Here is a 16,300-nt window from a genome sequence, read left to right as displayed (position 1 = left end):
TGTCACACTATGTAGAGATTGCGTGTCTACATCTATCCAACAGGGTTTTGCCTGTGGACTAATGCTAAGTGGTTGGGAGGCTTTTTCTGACATGAAGGGGAAACATGGCAACCCCAGGGGGGCTGTAGGGGGGATGGTTATGTCAGATGAAAGGTTGGTATTGGTTGACATATTAAAATGAAGCAGAATGGAATGTGAAGCATGCATGACCTTTCTATGTGCATTCCCTCATTTGGTTTTAATGGAAATGATTAAAAAACAAACAAACATAAAAAATACACAATAAATAAAATATGGTTATTTGGTACGTGCACTTCCTCACTTTCTGGGGAGTTGGATGAGTTGACTCCAGCTTTTGATCCATCCCTCCAATTTGAGGCTGTTGCAAGCAGCCATTTTGCTTAGCTTAGCTTAAAGGTTGTAAAAGGGCAGAATCAGCTAGCATGGCTCTATCCAATGATGACATATACCAGCAACTATAAACTCTTTTAGCAAGCTAGATCCTGTTTAAAGAATTTGACTATGAATATATTTTATTTGATAGGGATGGTGCACTTTAAAGCTCCTGTCAGGAACCTTACCTTTGTCTTGATTTTGGTGCCCTGTATAAATAAAGTGGTGCCTCTTACATCTTTGCTGATTTTGTCTTGTACTATATAGGCAATGTTTTCTGACAAAAAAAAATCTCATCCTGCTTTCTCTTTACCTTGACATATATGACTCCCTGTGAATATTTGCTGATGTAAAAGTAAAAAGGCTGTTTCTTCAGCATGCTGTAAATTCGTATGCCTTGGATAAGGGCATAAAAGATTGCAATGCAGAAATTGTCAGTCCGGACAATGATAGTCTTTTTTGCTTTTGTAGGTAATAAAAGACACCACTGTTATTTAGTCTGTTTCATAACCAGTTTATTGCTCCTCACAGGAGCTTTAACACAGTTCCAGCTCATAGCATGAAACTGATTTCAGAGAGTTCACAGAGTTTGAACATTTTCAAGAGTTTCAACTCTCTTTCGGATCGGCCTTTACATATACAATGTAAGTCAATAAACAGCATTTAGTAAAATCAAACTGCATATAAGTACAGATATTAAGAGGAGTTAAAAACGTCCTCCATCTGATATAAAACATAAACCATCATGAAGCAGCACAGTATCCTGTTTACTCAATGTAATTCAGTAATTCAAGATCCAACAAACTCAAAATGAGTACAGCTCTGGTTTGCTTTTAGCCTTTACCTTTGTTATGACACATCTTTTTATCTGATATAAATTTCCTTTCAGGTGGTAATGTGCTCCGGAGGTGACAGCCTTTCACGGAGACAAAGCTGATGGTCCAAATTTAGATCTACAATGTTGTATGTTGCCATTACAGTTCAAATTGCCATTCAAAATGCTTCTGCTCACAATCCAGCCATTGTGCATGTCTGGAAAGAGGTTCAGTGGCCACATTGTTGATGCATTTGGAAACTAACTTGAGAGAACAAAAGTGTGTGGCAGGGGTGCATTGAGACAGGATCACCTTTTTCAGGGCCCAGCTGGATAGACTAATAATAAAGGATTCTGATTATAGAGGGTGAAAGTTGAGCCAAAAATGTCAAACAATTTAAAAAATATATAAAAAATGATAGTATTCATGAAATCCTGAACTGACTGTGTTGTTGTAGAGGATCTAATTTATTCAAAACAAATCTAGGTTATACATAAACTAAAATATAAGTATTGTAGACTTCATGAGGTTGCTGCAACAGACTAAGAAAAAGTCCCACATTTAACAGTTGTTTCATTTTTATACCTGTTTTTTTTGTGTGGGAGGGGGGATTTAAAAACGGATACATTTAGAAAGCACTTATAGGTGCTGAAAAATGTATCTACTTTCAGTCAGAGCCAGTCTTGCCTGCTTATAGTCTTATGTAAGCCAACCAGCTGCTAGCTGCAGCTTCATATTGAAAATATAGGTATGAATGTGGAAGCCTATCAGTCTCAATTCTAAGCCAGAAAGGAGATTATATCTCTGGTTGTTGAAATATATGTATCCCGAATGAAAATTACACTCATTTTTTTTATTTTTATGTAAAGATGCATTCCTTTCAAATACCGATGATGCTGCAGCTCGAGCCCCTCATCGCAGAGGGAACCACCTCATGCATACAACCTTGAAATGACCTGAGGCGTTCACATAAACCAGAGCTGAGCTGAAGCTGATCCACCTGTTCCGTCATCATCAGCGGAACAGAAAAAAAAATGAGTCGAAACACTGCCTTTGCTGTGTAACCACGGCAACTCCTCCCTCAAAGTGCAACATCACCAAAGCCCCCACCGCGTGAACCCAGCGGGGTAGGATACGCTGTCTGCCTCTCTTACCTGGCTTTATTAATAAAGCACCCGGGTCACGTGGTAAGCACATTATTCTGCTACATTAGCAAGGTATTTTCGACGGGGGGATTTTTTTTTCCTCCTCTCATCGGTGATGGGAGGAATGCTGCTGCTGCTGCTGCTGCTGTGAGGGAGAGAGGTGAGCGTAGTTGGAAAAGCATCCCCCCCTCCCACCACCCTGCCACCACCAACACCACCACCACCCCTCCCTCCAAAGCTCCTCCTCTGTCGTCGGAAAGCGGACACCGGTCACATTTGCTCAATGAGAGCGAGAGGGCACCGGAGAGGATTTCCTAATTTCAACCTGCTGCTGTGCCGTGCGGCTGTTTTCTCGCCTCTGGAAAAGGTAAGGTATAACACCGCGCGCCGCCTCTCCACGCGTCATGCGCCTCGCCTGGGAAACTATGATGTTGGGCTGTTTTGGTCGGGGGATGATGGTGATGATACAGATGTAAGGGCGAAGGCTTACTGAAGGGCAGACAGGGGAATAGTTGTGAGTGGAGCTGGTATGTCAGAAAAAGGCGTTTAGTTGAACCACAGTAGGGCTGTGCATCATTGAAAAGTCAAACAGGACAGGGGATGTTTCTTTATATCTGCTTTTACCTGAGCAGCAGCGTCATAGCGCTTACCGTTTCACTGACTGCAGCCAAGTGATGTCCATTAACCGTCGGCCTTCTCATTTCGTGAGATTTTCTCAGGTGAAAACAGCAGGTTTGACCGCGGGTTGTCATAATTGAATTCACGAATGGAAATGAGCAGAACCATCTGCCTATTGAAGTTTTCAGACTGTTTTTGCTGCATGCTGCGTTGTGTATTCATCGCGAATCTCTGAAAACGCTCACTGTTTTCGTCCACATGATGCACTTCTATCTCACAGAAATAACACTAAATTCCTCATTATTTTTTGTAGTCGTCCTAAGTATTTCCTCCTAATAGAGCATTATTTTAGAGTACTGTAGTAGAAGGACATTACTAAAGCCATAGGAGGATTTGAAAACAAGAGAGATGCACATTAAGCTGAGTATTCCACATGTCTGCAGTACACTGTTTTTTTGGGCATTTGCTCTCTACAAAGAGCTTTTTTGGGCAGTGGGCAGAAGAGGATTAGTCCTGACTTGTAGCTGACTTTCCCAGGGCAACAATGATTATTGGTGAATCCATCTGTTATGCTTTTTTTAATTCGTACAAAGAAAGGTCAAGGTTAGTCTGTGTGCATTATTATAAAACAGGAGAAAAAGCAGCATTTGACAATCTGTTCTGGAAATAAATGCTTCACATGCTACATCAAACTGAGAAAGATAAACTTTCGGTTGCTTGTTTAATTGATTTATCAACTCAACTGTTTAATTGTCCATCACATTTAGAAGTTGGATTTGTAAAAAGACCCTAATGAATCCAAACAGCCCATTTCATTTTTATGGTGTTTTGTAGAGCTCATTTCTTGGGTTTATTTCCCAGTTTAATTGTAATATGCTTTTTATTCTTTTGATATTGTCCAGCAGAGGCTAATATGAAGACATCATTTGGCAAACCAGACCCTGGGAAGCACCTACAATCTCATCAACTCATTTGAAACCAAAGACAACACCATGCACTGTCTCCGGTAATAACCCGCTCCCCACTCTCCCCTCTTCCTACCAAGCCTTTGAGAGAGAGGACTCGATGCGCTGCACAGACATGGCTTCGGATCAGCCCTGCATGGATTCGCTAGAGCAGAGAAGGCCCATTTTGGGTGCTGCCTGTAAGCGGCAGGCCCACCGGTGTCTGCGGAAAAAGCTGAGGCCAGTACGAATCTTAGGGTTCGTCTTCAGCCTGGTGGCCATAAGTGCTGTCTCCCTCAGTGCCTTGACCTGGAGCTCAGGGGGTCAAAGTGAGGAGAGGCTCCGAGAGTCGGTTCCCCACAGGACTCTACTTTTCACTCAACCCCAGACAGACCCCAATGCATCAGCCGACATGCCAATAGCCATGAAATCTACAGCAGATAGCAATGAGAGCCAGGGGTCGTACCCTCGAGACCTTTTCACCCTTGCAGAGAGGCGCCAAGGAGCGGTGGCCCTTCACATGTTTGGCATGATCTACATGTTCATCGCCTTAGCCATTGTGTGTGACGAGTTCTTCGTCCCAGCTCTTACTGTCATCACAGAGAAGCTGAGCATTTCAGACGACGTAGCAGGCGCCACTTTCATGGCGGCTGGTGGTTCAGCCCCTGAACTCTTCACCTCCATCATTGGAGTCTTCATCTCGCACAGCAACGTGGGTATCGGGACCATTGTCGGCTCTGCCGTTTTCAACATTCTCTTCGTGATCGGGATGTGTGCCATCTTCTCTAAGGAGATCCTCAACCTGACGTGGTGGCCACTCTTCCGCGACGTCTCCTTCTATATCCTGGATCTAATTTTGCTTATCATCTTCTTCCTGGATAACGTCATCTCTATTTGGGAAAGTATCTCACTGCTCTCATGCTACGCCGCCTACGTGATCTTCATGAAGTTCAACAGCACCATGGAGCGCTTCTTCAAAGATTGCATGAACAAGAACCAAGTGGTAGAAGTTGAAGTACAGCCCAAGGTGAGTTGGGTTCTTGATTCGTACAAATATTCCTGCCCTTCACTGTCATTTTTTCTGGTTATACAATGTTAAATGAAATGTCAGTCTATGAGCAAGTTAGAGTAGATGTGCAGTAATTAGCTATTGGCTGATAGACTCAACCTCAAGTGTTCGCTCTGGCATTGCAACACAATCATCCTTTCTCACATGCATTACATGCAGCTGATTTGAATAAAGTCAGGCTAACTTGACTTTATTTTTTGTAGAGTCAAAAATGAAACCATGTTGTTTGTAGCACATGGTTTTTTATCAAATGCATCTTTTTTTGGTTTTCATCAACCATTTTTTAAGTGAGCCCAAATTTGTCCCACAGATGTCTTACACGTCAAACATACATTACATGAGACTCCCATATGCCACTTATTGACAGATTGAAAATAATGAACTTCAACTAAGAGCAGTGACCATTTTCTATTCATGTGGCTCAAGAGATGCTGCACACTGCTGGTCCTACAGTATTCCACTGTGGGATTAATAAAAACAGAGTCAAATGTGTAATTCTGGGTTAAGCTCTACAAATTGTGTCCCAGTCTGACAAACAAATCCCCCGGAAAAATCTCAGGAGCTATTTTTTTTTTCCTCGGTCGAAGATTTCCCACAAAATACTGTATTTAAATGACTGAAAATGATATGAACCTCATGCAGCTGGATGAGGTCAACCACATACATTAGTTGACGTGAGGACTGCTGCTGTAGTCTAGTTTGTGTGAGCGGGCCTCCATATTTGCTCTGAGACGGTGAGTCGTATGCGGTCATTCAGTGCATTACTTCACGTATTGCTCGGTAGCACGATCAGTAATGGCTAAAAGCAGTTCTAATAACTGTATTGCCTCTCATAGCATCCCTCCCCCTCAATGACACTTGAGGGCAAAAGACACTGCAGTGCAATTTGATACTGGTGTAGAGATTATCCGGACGGATTTAGATTTCTTTGTAACATGAAATGAAAATGAAATTTTGAGAAAGTTGCATTGTAAAGATTTAATTAAATTGGGATTTATTCTAAGTACATAAAGGATATTTAAACTGTTGGTTACACAATGTTGGAAGGTAAAAAAAACTCTCAAGGAAGCCAACATCCCCATGCTGTAAGCAATTTGTTGAGCCAAAATGTTAATATTACTGACCGTTTAAGTATGAAAAGCCTTTATATGCAGTAGGTTCAGTTTCTATGATAATTTGATTTTGGGTGTAAGTGGTAAGAAGACACTGAAACAAGGTGGCCAAGCTGAGTGCTAAAGAAGACTTAGGTGACCTTGAGCTGCAATGCATTCTGGGTACTTTGGCTTAAAGAACCTTGTGTGTATGTGTGTGTGTGTTGGGAAAAAAGCTTTCAATAAGGGGAAAAACAGATGAGTAATCAAACCCCACTATATTGTCTTGTCTCCTGCTACGCCCACGACAGATTTAGCTTCTCCTCTCTCTTTCTCTCAACACCCTGCTTTGAAAAACTTGAAATACATCAAATCAAAAATGCAAGAAACTGCAGTATGAAGTCATTATTTTACTAAATATAGCCACATCATTCTTCTGTGGGTCTACAGGGTTAATCAAACTAGTAAGGCACAAATATTATTAGAATATAATCATCTAAACAGCAGTTTTAATCAAGCTTAGACACTGTGGGGACATGTGTATTTCAAGACGAGTGTTATTTTGAGATTTAATTGGCAATTTAGCAGGCCTGTGTGTGTGAGTGTGTGTAGATTCATACATGAGTAATGGAGAGCAAAATGGCAGGGCAAGGACAAGGATGAGTGAGTTAACTCATAAAGGTGTCCCACGTAATATGACAGAAGGTCCTTTTTTTGTCTTTTTATTTTTAGCTGACTTTCACCGCTTTGAACTGCGAACTTTTTAATCTGCTCACTGTCATGGCTGAGCTCCAACGTGTCCTTGATCCTCCGTACGTCACTGTTCAAGCGTAAAGTATTGCATTGTTAGGACAACAGGGTGTCATTTGACGCTGTGCCCTTGAATGCAGCACTTGATTAAAATGGGCTTCCCTGAGATTATTTCATGCATTATGGTATTGGGATGTTCCTGTTGGGTGTTACATGCTGGCATTGACAGAAACACAAGCAGTCAACAGGGAAAAAGAAGCAGTGTTGTGGTGTCACATTAATGATAAGAGTGTAGGGTGCTGGCTTGGTAATTGGCAGTCGGCCATTAACAATGCATGCTATAAATACCATGTAAAATTCAATCCTTGGAGTTGCATGGACAGCAGTGCGATGTTCTGCTTTTAGAAGACATCAGTCAATTTTGCACTGTCTGCGACCGCTTCCTTTTATCTCCTTACATAACGGCTTGTACCGCTTTTTCTTTTTTTATCGACACCAAAAGTTTCTTTTGTGTAACTTGTTTATTCTGCTTCTGGGAACATAAAAATAGATTGCTTTGTTTCTCTTATTTTCTCTAAAATAATGCCTTAGCTTCCAGGCACAGGGTTTAATAGTGAACCACGGCTTGCTGTTCCATCATTTGACAGATCAGAGGTGTCAATTTTTTTTTAGCCCAGGGATGAGGTGTACCATCATCAATTTGACACAAACAGAACTGTCAGATCTCAGTGTGGATGCAAGGTCCATTTAAAGCCATTGCTTTTATAGCGGTTAAATCGTTAGCTTCCTCCCATAAGATCTCCCAATCCAGTTAACACAACCATGGACGCGAGATAATGCTTTGCACTTAGATGGACATATAGCAAAAAAGCTTTCTGCTTTCAAAACATTACTTTCTATACAGGTAGATAGAAATATGTTCAATATTTAATATTTTGGATAGATATGACTTTTTGATGGTTTCATGCTGTTCTTGAAAAGCTTAGTTTTGCTAATGCACCTGCGGTTTTGTGTCCTATATAAAAGCCATTTTTACTTTAACACTTACCTCTGTTGATGAAATCTTGATACCAAAACTTCAGCTCCCTTTGGAAAATGAACTCTGCTTTCTGGACAAGAAAAATCACTTTATATACCATGGTTAAAGGTGTATGTAGCAATTAGTAGCATGTAGCCTTGCTAGAAATGGCATGTCATATTTATAAGTTTGTTTAAATTGGTGTATAACCACCTCAATATACAAATCGTCTTATATGAGTCCTTTATGTCTACAATGGAGCAGATCCCATTCCACAGACCCCACCATCTTGCACTGCCATGTTTCTACACTAGTACAGATGAGACAGATTAGTAACTTATACATTTTTGTGCCTAGTGAGAGTCCATGTGAAATGCAGCAGTTAGTATACAAAGAAGAAGAGAGCGGTTGTTGTGTGCAAATTAATTTGTACTGCTAGACATTATTGATAGTAAAAACTTGACAATTGAAGGATCATTGTGCATTCAAGGAGCTTCTTGGCTTTTACATTTTTTTATTTTTTATTCTATTTTATTTAACCAGTAGATAACCACATTGAGATTAAAAATCTCTTTTTCAAGTCTGTCCTGGCCAAGATCAGCAGCAGGACATTCCAGAAAAGAGCCTTCAGTCTGCTTCTAAAAACATTTTAAGGCCATTGTTACTTCATGAACAGGAGGGGTGAGCAAGCGATTGTTGAAGATGGATTTAGTTTTTAAGTTGATCTGTTATGTATTTATTTTTAGCAATAGCTGCCTTTTTATTCACACAGCAGATGTAACTAACTTTGACTCTGTGTTGTGATGGGAAGGTTGCATATAGTTGTTTTTTAGAGCTTTTGGACAAAACCAAAAGAACATGCTGAAAGTCTCTAAAACGCAGTCACTCCTTGACCCGGATAGTTAACATCCTCTTCTTTTTCACTACAAGAACTTCATCATTCAAAATGTCCTCACTCCCTTCTTTGTTTATCTCAGCAGTCATGCTAGCTAACCTAACCACCTAACCAAGTTCGCTATCATCGTCAATGTTCTTAATGCATCCGTATACTCAGGGCTTTATTTGACAGGTTAAGTGCTTGCAAGAGTTGTTGCATGGTAGGTGTTTATTAATATCTTTGAAGCAATAACGATAAAAATGCAATACATTGTGCAGCCCTGGTTTGACGGATGTATTTCCCTATTTGTTGCCTAATACCTTTATTTATCTAAGTAGTGCTGAGCTGCTGGTTAATCTCCCAACAAGGGAACTCTGCCTGAGCCCAGCCTGTTAGATTACTGCCTCTGCCATACTAACTAATGAGACACTACAATACAGGAATCCAAATGTGTCTTTGGCTCATGACAGTTTCCTTCATTAATTTGGATCCACTTTAAACCCTTGGATTATGTCAACAAAGACCAGTCTTAAGGAAATATCATAGTTTAAATACTTGTTTGCGATCCTTAGAAAATGCAGCTTTTGCTGGGAATGTATTGGAATATAGTTTCTGTTTTGTTGTGTTTGCTGTAGCCGTAGTTTGCTGCTACTGTTATCTTGTCTCATCTGTCTAGTAGGTCCTGCTCAGCATTTGTGTCAATGGTTGACATCATGTCACACAGCCTGGCCCTGTGAGCGACAGCGGTTCATAGGCCAGATATGACTTCATTTTACTACGTTGCTGTTCTTAATTGTTGCACGTTCTCTCCTCCCTAAGCTCCTTAGTCTGGTGGCGCGGTCAGTGACTTATCAGGACAGAGTTGACTCGGGCGGATGCACAAAGGTCTGATTGCTGAACACTAGGTCACACTGTGTGTGTGTGAAGGGAGCAAAAAAGGTCACAAATGGGTCTCATCAGAATACATCTCACACCCAAGCACTCAGTAAATCCTTACTACACAGGCTAAAGAGACACAGTTGAAGGTCACAATAAAAAGAAAGGCTGAAATATTTTGCCCCACAAGCTTGGCCGATCACTGCAGCGAAAGATGGAGGATGAATATTATAAGGGTTAGCTTTATGTGCTTCAGCTATTTTTCACTGAAAAAGCAACAGATGTGTGCGTACTCGAGTTGGCTTTGCATGCTGATGATGTCCCACTGAAGCAATCATTGGTCCAGCCCTTTTCTTTTGCTTTCCATGTACAAAAAAAAAAGAACAGCAAGTCAAGCCAATCAATGCTGGCATCTCAACAGGGACTAGAGAAAAGTAGCATTTTTCCATTCCAGTCTGTCCGACTTTTTCTTTTTATAGCTCTTGTTTTTAACCCTTTAAAACCTTCTTACAACCAACAAGGCATAGATTCAAACTTCTTAAATGCAGGGATGAAGAGTTGCTTTGTCAGTATGTGTCATTAGTGATGTCCTTCATCATACACACATTGCCACATCCCCTCCTTACGACCACCTCACCAGGCCGACCCTGGCTTATCTTGTTATCTCGTGGCCTCTCTCATTGTTTGGCTGATCGACTGACTGGCTGCTTTTGAAAAATACTAGCTCAGGCCGATCAGATTAGCCAGCACTTTGTGCTTCATGAGAGACAGAGGGATGACGAGCCCCCTGACCGCTTGTTATGATCATGGTGACACACCAGAGGTCAGAGTCTGTCAGTAATGATAATCAAGTCAGAGTGTCTCCTTCATTTAAAAATATCCTAGCTCCTCCTGAAAACTCAACACAAACAAATGTATAACTAGTGTGGCAATGTGTATCAGCTTATCATATAAAGTCTAAGTTACTGTAAACTCTGGAATATAATTTGCACCAGTATCTGCTTTTGAGGGGCTCCCAAATGAAAACAAGTTAAACCCTCCTACTGCACGAAGACTTACCTTGATTTCAGGAAGGTGCAGTTTCTCTGCAGATGTGGAGCTCTTTCAAGAACTATCTGTTAAAACCATGCTGCCAGCTAAGGTGTAGTTCTAATCTGATTTTATTGGAGGCTTTAAAAGATTCTTGACTTTTATATCATTTATGCATTTTCCAAGCCTAAAATCCAGATGCTTTAAATCCATATGACTGTTTTCTGAGCGGCATAAAAGCAAAGAAATGATTAAAAAGTGTAAGTAGGACACTTAATAAAGTCTCATTCACTTATTGAAGACTGGAGCTGAGGTAAGAAGCCTACCATCGTCATTGTTAGATAAGCCAGTGCGTATCGAGGCAGATGTTGCTTCTGCTGAAATGGAAGGTGCGACCTCTGATGTATTACCAAGCTAAAAATAGTGGCACAGAGGCGAGATCTTCCATCGGGATGCGCTTTAAAAATCAGTTTCAAGGCGGGGGGCAGAATGCTCGTGTGCCCTGCCTGTGAATTTGGACATTTGGTCAAATGTACACCTTTTTATACACTCAAACACACAACCCAGCATAACCTGCTGCTCCTTTTTTATTTCTATCCACTCCAATTCCACCAAACTCCCACCTCATACACTTTAAAGCCAGGCTGCACTGCAACATCTCCGTCACTGGCTGTTTATTTTTGTCTTATGTGACGTGTTTGTGGGATTATCTCCCATTATGACGGATGTCAACCTAATTTTCAGCAAAATCCAAATGTGCACTGCTGAACTCCCACTAGATTATAAACTGCTTCTTTTATAGATTGTTTCTTTTCATGGGTTGAATGGATTCTGCTGTAATAAAAGCAGTAGTCAAGCTAATTTCTAGGAAATCATGTTGAAATGCCCATTTTAATAACAGTAAAAGTATGGTTTGTACAGCAGCCATACCTCAACACCCCTGTTAAGTGCAGGCATGTAAGTGTTGTTAGCAATGACAGCACTTTTATAAAAATTGTATTTCTTTGTGCTGTGTCATTCAAATAGTATGTGCCCTTGTCCTTGATTTCTACTGTGGACTTCTATGAAAGCGGTGGGAGCTGTCATGTTTTTATCCTTTAAAAGGAAAGTTGTAATAGTGGCCTTGGTTTCATTTGAATGAAAAGCAGGAAGAAGTGTATCTGTCTTGGAGGCTCAAGGTAACGTAGGGATAGGTACGAGTTACAAAATAAAAGCACATACAGAAGTATAATGTGATGAGGGAAAATAGATTCTAAGAAGCTAAGCTTAGTCGCCTTTGTTTACATGTTCATTCCTGTAGTTTTGAGGTTACATGTGCACACTGCACACACCTCAGAAAAAATACACCCCATATATCTTCTCATAGAGAGAAACAGAAGGGTTTGAGCTCATATAGTAACAGCAGAGCCTATAATTTAAAAATAGAAAGACTGCTGCTTTGATCTCACCATGGTGATGAGGAGTCCAAGTTTTATCATGTGTTCCAGCTGTGGCCCCTTGTTGAATGAGGGGTGCGGGCGCTCAGATGGTGATTAGGTATTGTATGTTTACAGATAAAGGAAGTCTTCAGAATTATGTAAGAGACCAATTAAAACACAGTGGCAACTTTCTCCTGTTGTCTTTCAATACTTCATGAGCCGTCTGGGCTGATTGGTTCTTTCGTAGCTTTTGTCTACATCCAATTGAATGTCATCCAATGGTAATAATTGTGGTGTAGCTATGAGTGTAATTCTAATTTGCATCTCATGTGCTGATGACAGTTTTTTATGTTGTCCTCAATGTGCTATTGCACTATTTGGCTTCCACCTAGGTTCCTATCAGAGTACACGTTGGCTCTTAACTGCCTCCTCACTGTTGTTATTACAGTGTACAGTACAGTATGTGCTCTTATCAAAAGCACAATAAAAGCTGCTTAGAAAATAACTTCAACAATGAAGCTGATTGGTTCAGCCTTGACAAAGACCAGAACACATGAAGAGTAGAGTGTTTCTGACTACTGAAGAGATAGACAAAAACAATGAGCTGTGAGACCACTGTCTTTAGGTTTTGACTGTTCCTTAGACAATTGAAGCTATGGCACATGTTGTGCATGTTTGTCACTCAGGTTGAAATACTTTACACAGTATTGAGCACTGATGAGTAGGATCGTCATGAATACCCAAACTGGGATTTTTGAAACGATACTAGTAATTATCAAACAATACTGGTGCCTGTTTCAACAAATATTTAACTTGGCACCCATAATTGGGTGCCTTACAGTTTTTTAATTACCACCCTGCTAATAGTTCTTATGCAGAAAAAGTAATCAAACACAGACCAACATTTGACAAACTGATCAGTGTATCTTATTTTCTGTTTCACGGCTTTCTTTTCATTAGCAGGGCTCGCTCCCTTCACTTTGCTCTCTCTTTCGCTCGCTGCAGCTTAGGGATGAAAACATGAATGTAGATCTGTCTTTACGTTCTATACTATCTTCTGTAAAAAATAATGCAGATTTTATTGTTTTGAAGCATGTGGAATTGAAAAGTATTGAAGTATTGAATAATTTGAAGATCTTTCCATCAAGAACATAATCTACAGATGAATCAGTAATGAAAACTGTTGTAACGGTAAGTTGTGGACCTCTGTTAGTCTTTAAAGTAAATTTAGTGTCATATGAAAAGCTGTTTCTGTATAAAATGCATTATATAAGCAGCATTAGTTTGAATCAAATTTTGTTTTCATTTGATGGCTTTAACCCCTTTTTTAATCTAAAACTCTCTGAGTAAATGTAAAGTCAAAAATAATTCCATTCAGATCCAGGCTCAGTGAACACAGTCCTTACTGCAGGACCATGGACAGCACCACCACCTCACTGACTTTCTGGCTGCGTTCCTTTAGTCCTTTGTCTGATATGTTGCGTCTTCACCCAGGGCTACATATTGTACCTGTCTGGAAGAAGTATGAAGTAAAGAACAAGCTGTAACGTGGTTAAAATAGCAGCAATAAGCTTGACATGATCTGTCTAAAAACAAATACTATTATTTTGATGTATGACTTATGCCATTTCATAGTCTTGGTTATCAACTTCTCATTTTTTTACGGCCACTTGAGTCTAAAGATGTCTCTGGCACAGGAAGTGACGTCTTTCAGTGTGAATAGGGCAGTTTTATTGAATGTGTTACACTGTCTAATTTCAGCTGCCATCCTTGAAAAAGCTGTGACATTAATGTTTAATGAGTGCTTATAACTTTCAATGCTTGAACACCTTTAGATCCAAATAAACTGCCCTCTTCATTTGAGGCCAGTTCGACTTTGATTGGACTGTTGGGTAATTTTTGCTGTAAGGACAGCAGGTATAAGGGCTTTTGGTATTGTATTCATAGCAATTGTATTTGTATTTATCTATTTCATATCTCAAGGCCAAAAAAGTCGATGCATAAGTAGTCCAGATTAAGCAACATCAGCTCCAACTGCAAAGCAATTCTGGAAAACTTGAAATGAGAGATTGCTGCTTCCTTTTTTTTCCATGGGAGAGCCTGAAGGTGAAACGTCGAGGCTTGCAAGAAACAGAGAGCCACATCGATCAGGGGCTATTTTTGAAAGCGGGGGGTCGAATTAGCTAATGTAGCTGCACTGTAAAAGCATCATGTGAAGGGCACCAAGATTCCTATCTGGTGGGCGTATAAAATAACAGACACACACATACACACACAAACACAACCCAGTGAGATGAAGACAGCACATATGGATGGAGGTGCATGAGGACTGGCGGGCCTTACACGTTCAACTCCTTCCTCAAGGGAATTTTTTGACCCTAAACATCAGCCGCACTAAGCCGCAGCAGCTGAACATTACATCAGCGCTGAGAGTCGCCATTCATGTAATACCCGTAATTTGCTAAATCCGGGGTGATGATGTCTGCTACGCGCTGAGTGCTGCCGTACAGATCTCACGGGCACAGACGCACCCGACACCGTACAGATAACCACAGAGAATTTTAAAGCAAATTTAAGAGAGTAAACTCATGGAAGTGATTGCAATCAGGCCGTCTCTAATGAGCTAATTAGAAAACACTCCAAGGCTCATTGAATCTCCTGAAAGCCTCTTCTCCTCTGTTCCCGTCTGAGAGCGTTACCACTTATGTCCGTCAGTGACGGACGAATGATGCACGAGGCTACACCTCAACCCAACCCTGTCCCCACTCAAGCCCACCAAGGTGACCTGAAGGCCTCTATCAGCATATTAACCCCTCTGTAGTAAATCTGAACAGCCTGACTGGCCAGCTGTAACCTTCCTCTGCACACTCTCCCTCTCTAAGATAAGGGTCTCCTGTGTGTGTGCATTTGCCTCAGATAAGAACTGACTGTCTGTTAACCTGCTGACAGTGCAACAAAACACAAAGCAATACAAGTGCTGCCTGGACGAAAAACACCCAACTCATGCTAAATAATATTTAAGCACGATTTAATTTAAATCAAACTAAACTAGAATAAGGACGAGTTTAACGAAGGTAACCTGAATTATATTCTGCATGTTTCATGTCATCATCAAATCCTGTGAAAAAACTAGTAAAACACAAATGTTCCTGATAACATTAATTTATCTGTGAAATGTGTTTGCACTGTTAGTCTTAGTGCATCAGTCATTGCACCTTAGCTCTCCAAAAATCTGCTTGCTGGGTTGCTGCTAGATACTACTGTTTGGCAGCCACAAAGAAGAACAGGCTTCCAGGAAATTATCATCTGACTGTAACAAACCACAACAGCGTGGGGCTAGCAGAGTGTAATTCAAAGTGAGCAGGAAGCCAGCAATCATTGGTTTTATTTCAGCAACATGTTATGTAACTGATAATGTATGGTGAGCAGGTTGTTATCGCAGATTGGAACTGGGACAGGGTGAGCAGGGCCCGCCACTAAGTGGAAGGGTCTTACTTTACATTATCCTACATAGCTACTTAGTTAGGAAATCAACAACTTTTCATAAATTATTGATTCAGAAATGATTTATTCATTTGAATATATCATATAATTAATAGTTGTATAAGACAGTAACAGTCCATTACTCTTACAGTTTGAGCTGGGTCCAAAGTAGCATTTGTAAAACGCATTAGCTTAGCTGTTGTTAACCACTTTAAACTTTACACTGATTTGAAGCAGACAGGGTGAGCAGGACTCCATGAATCAGCGCAGCAGCTGATTGACTGCCAAAGTCTGTGACATTAACTTTTCCATTTACCAGTCTTTAAACGTATCCCTTACTGTGGTCCGTAAAATGTTTGCCCCTTGTGCAAACTTCAATTTGTAGGTTCTGTCGTAGCATAAAGGTTTTGTCTCTTCATCTTTTCCTGTTTTTTCTCTGCTGTTCTCATGAACTTTCATGGCGAGAAATCTAACACACTTCTTTCAGTGTGTTTTGGTGATTAAATTTTGTCCACCGCAGTTTATGATTAGAAACCGTGTTCCTAGCTACAGTCTGTTCTTCATACCCCCTGCCAAGTATCGAGTGAAAATCCTGTTTTTGATTGACCTCAGGAAATAGTGTAATCATTTTGAGATACTGGATTCTCTGATTTTCATGAGATATAAGTTATAATCATGAAATTGTATACCAAAAATATAAAAGTTTACCTTTTTAAAATTATGTACAAAAAAAATGAACGACGACAGTTAAGTGAAAGCAGTGAGTGTAAGCTG

General features: G+C 40.5%; 1 protein-coding gene across 5 annotated transcripts in view; it reads left to right on the top strand.

Annotated features, from left to right (window-relative positions):
- The window catches only part of LOC117807403 (sodium/potassium/calcium exchanger 2-like), a 65,447-nt gene that overhangs the window by 9,506 nt on the left and 39,641 nt on the right, over window positions 1-16,300 (top strand). The window contains exons 1-2 of one of the 5 annotated variants that reach the window (XM_034676685.1): window positions 2,116-2,720; window positions 3,877-4,942. In XM_034676685.1, the coding sequence (XP_034532576.1) occupies window positions 4,037-4,942 (906 nt within the window). In that variant the 5' untranslated portion in view covers window positions 2,116-2,720; window positions 3,877-4,036. Of the gene's footprint in view, window positions 1-2,115; window positions 2,721-3,873; window positions 4,943-16,300 lie in introns of those variants that run through there. The other 4 variants (XM_034676686.1, XM_034676689.1, XM_034676690.1 and 1 more) reach the window with 4 other exon arrangements.

This window comes from Notolabrus celidotus, chromosome 23 (assembly GCF_009762535.1).
Source record: "Notolabrus celidotus isolate fNotCel1 chromosome 23, fNotCel1.pri, whole genome shotgun sequence".
NCBI classification, from domain to species: Eukaryota; Metazoa; Chordata; class Actinopteri; order Labriformes; family Labridae; genus Notolabrus; species Notolabrus celidotus.
This window is presented reverse-complemented; position numbering and strand designations above follow the sequence as displayed.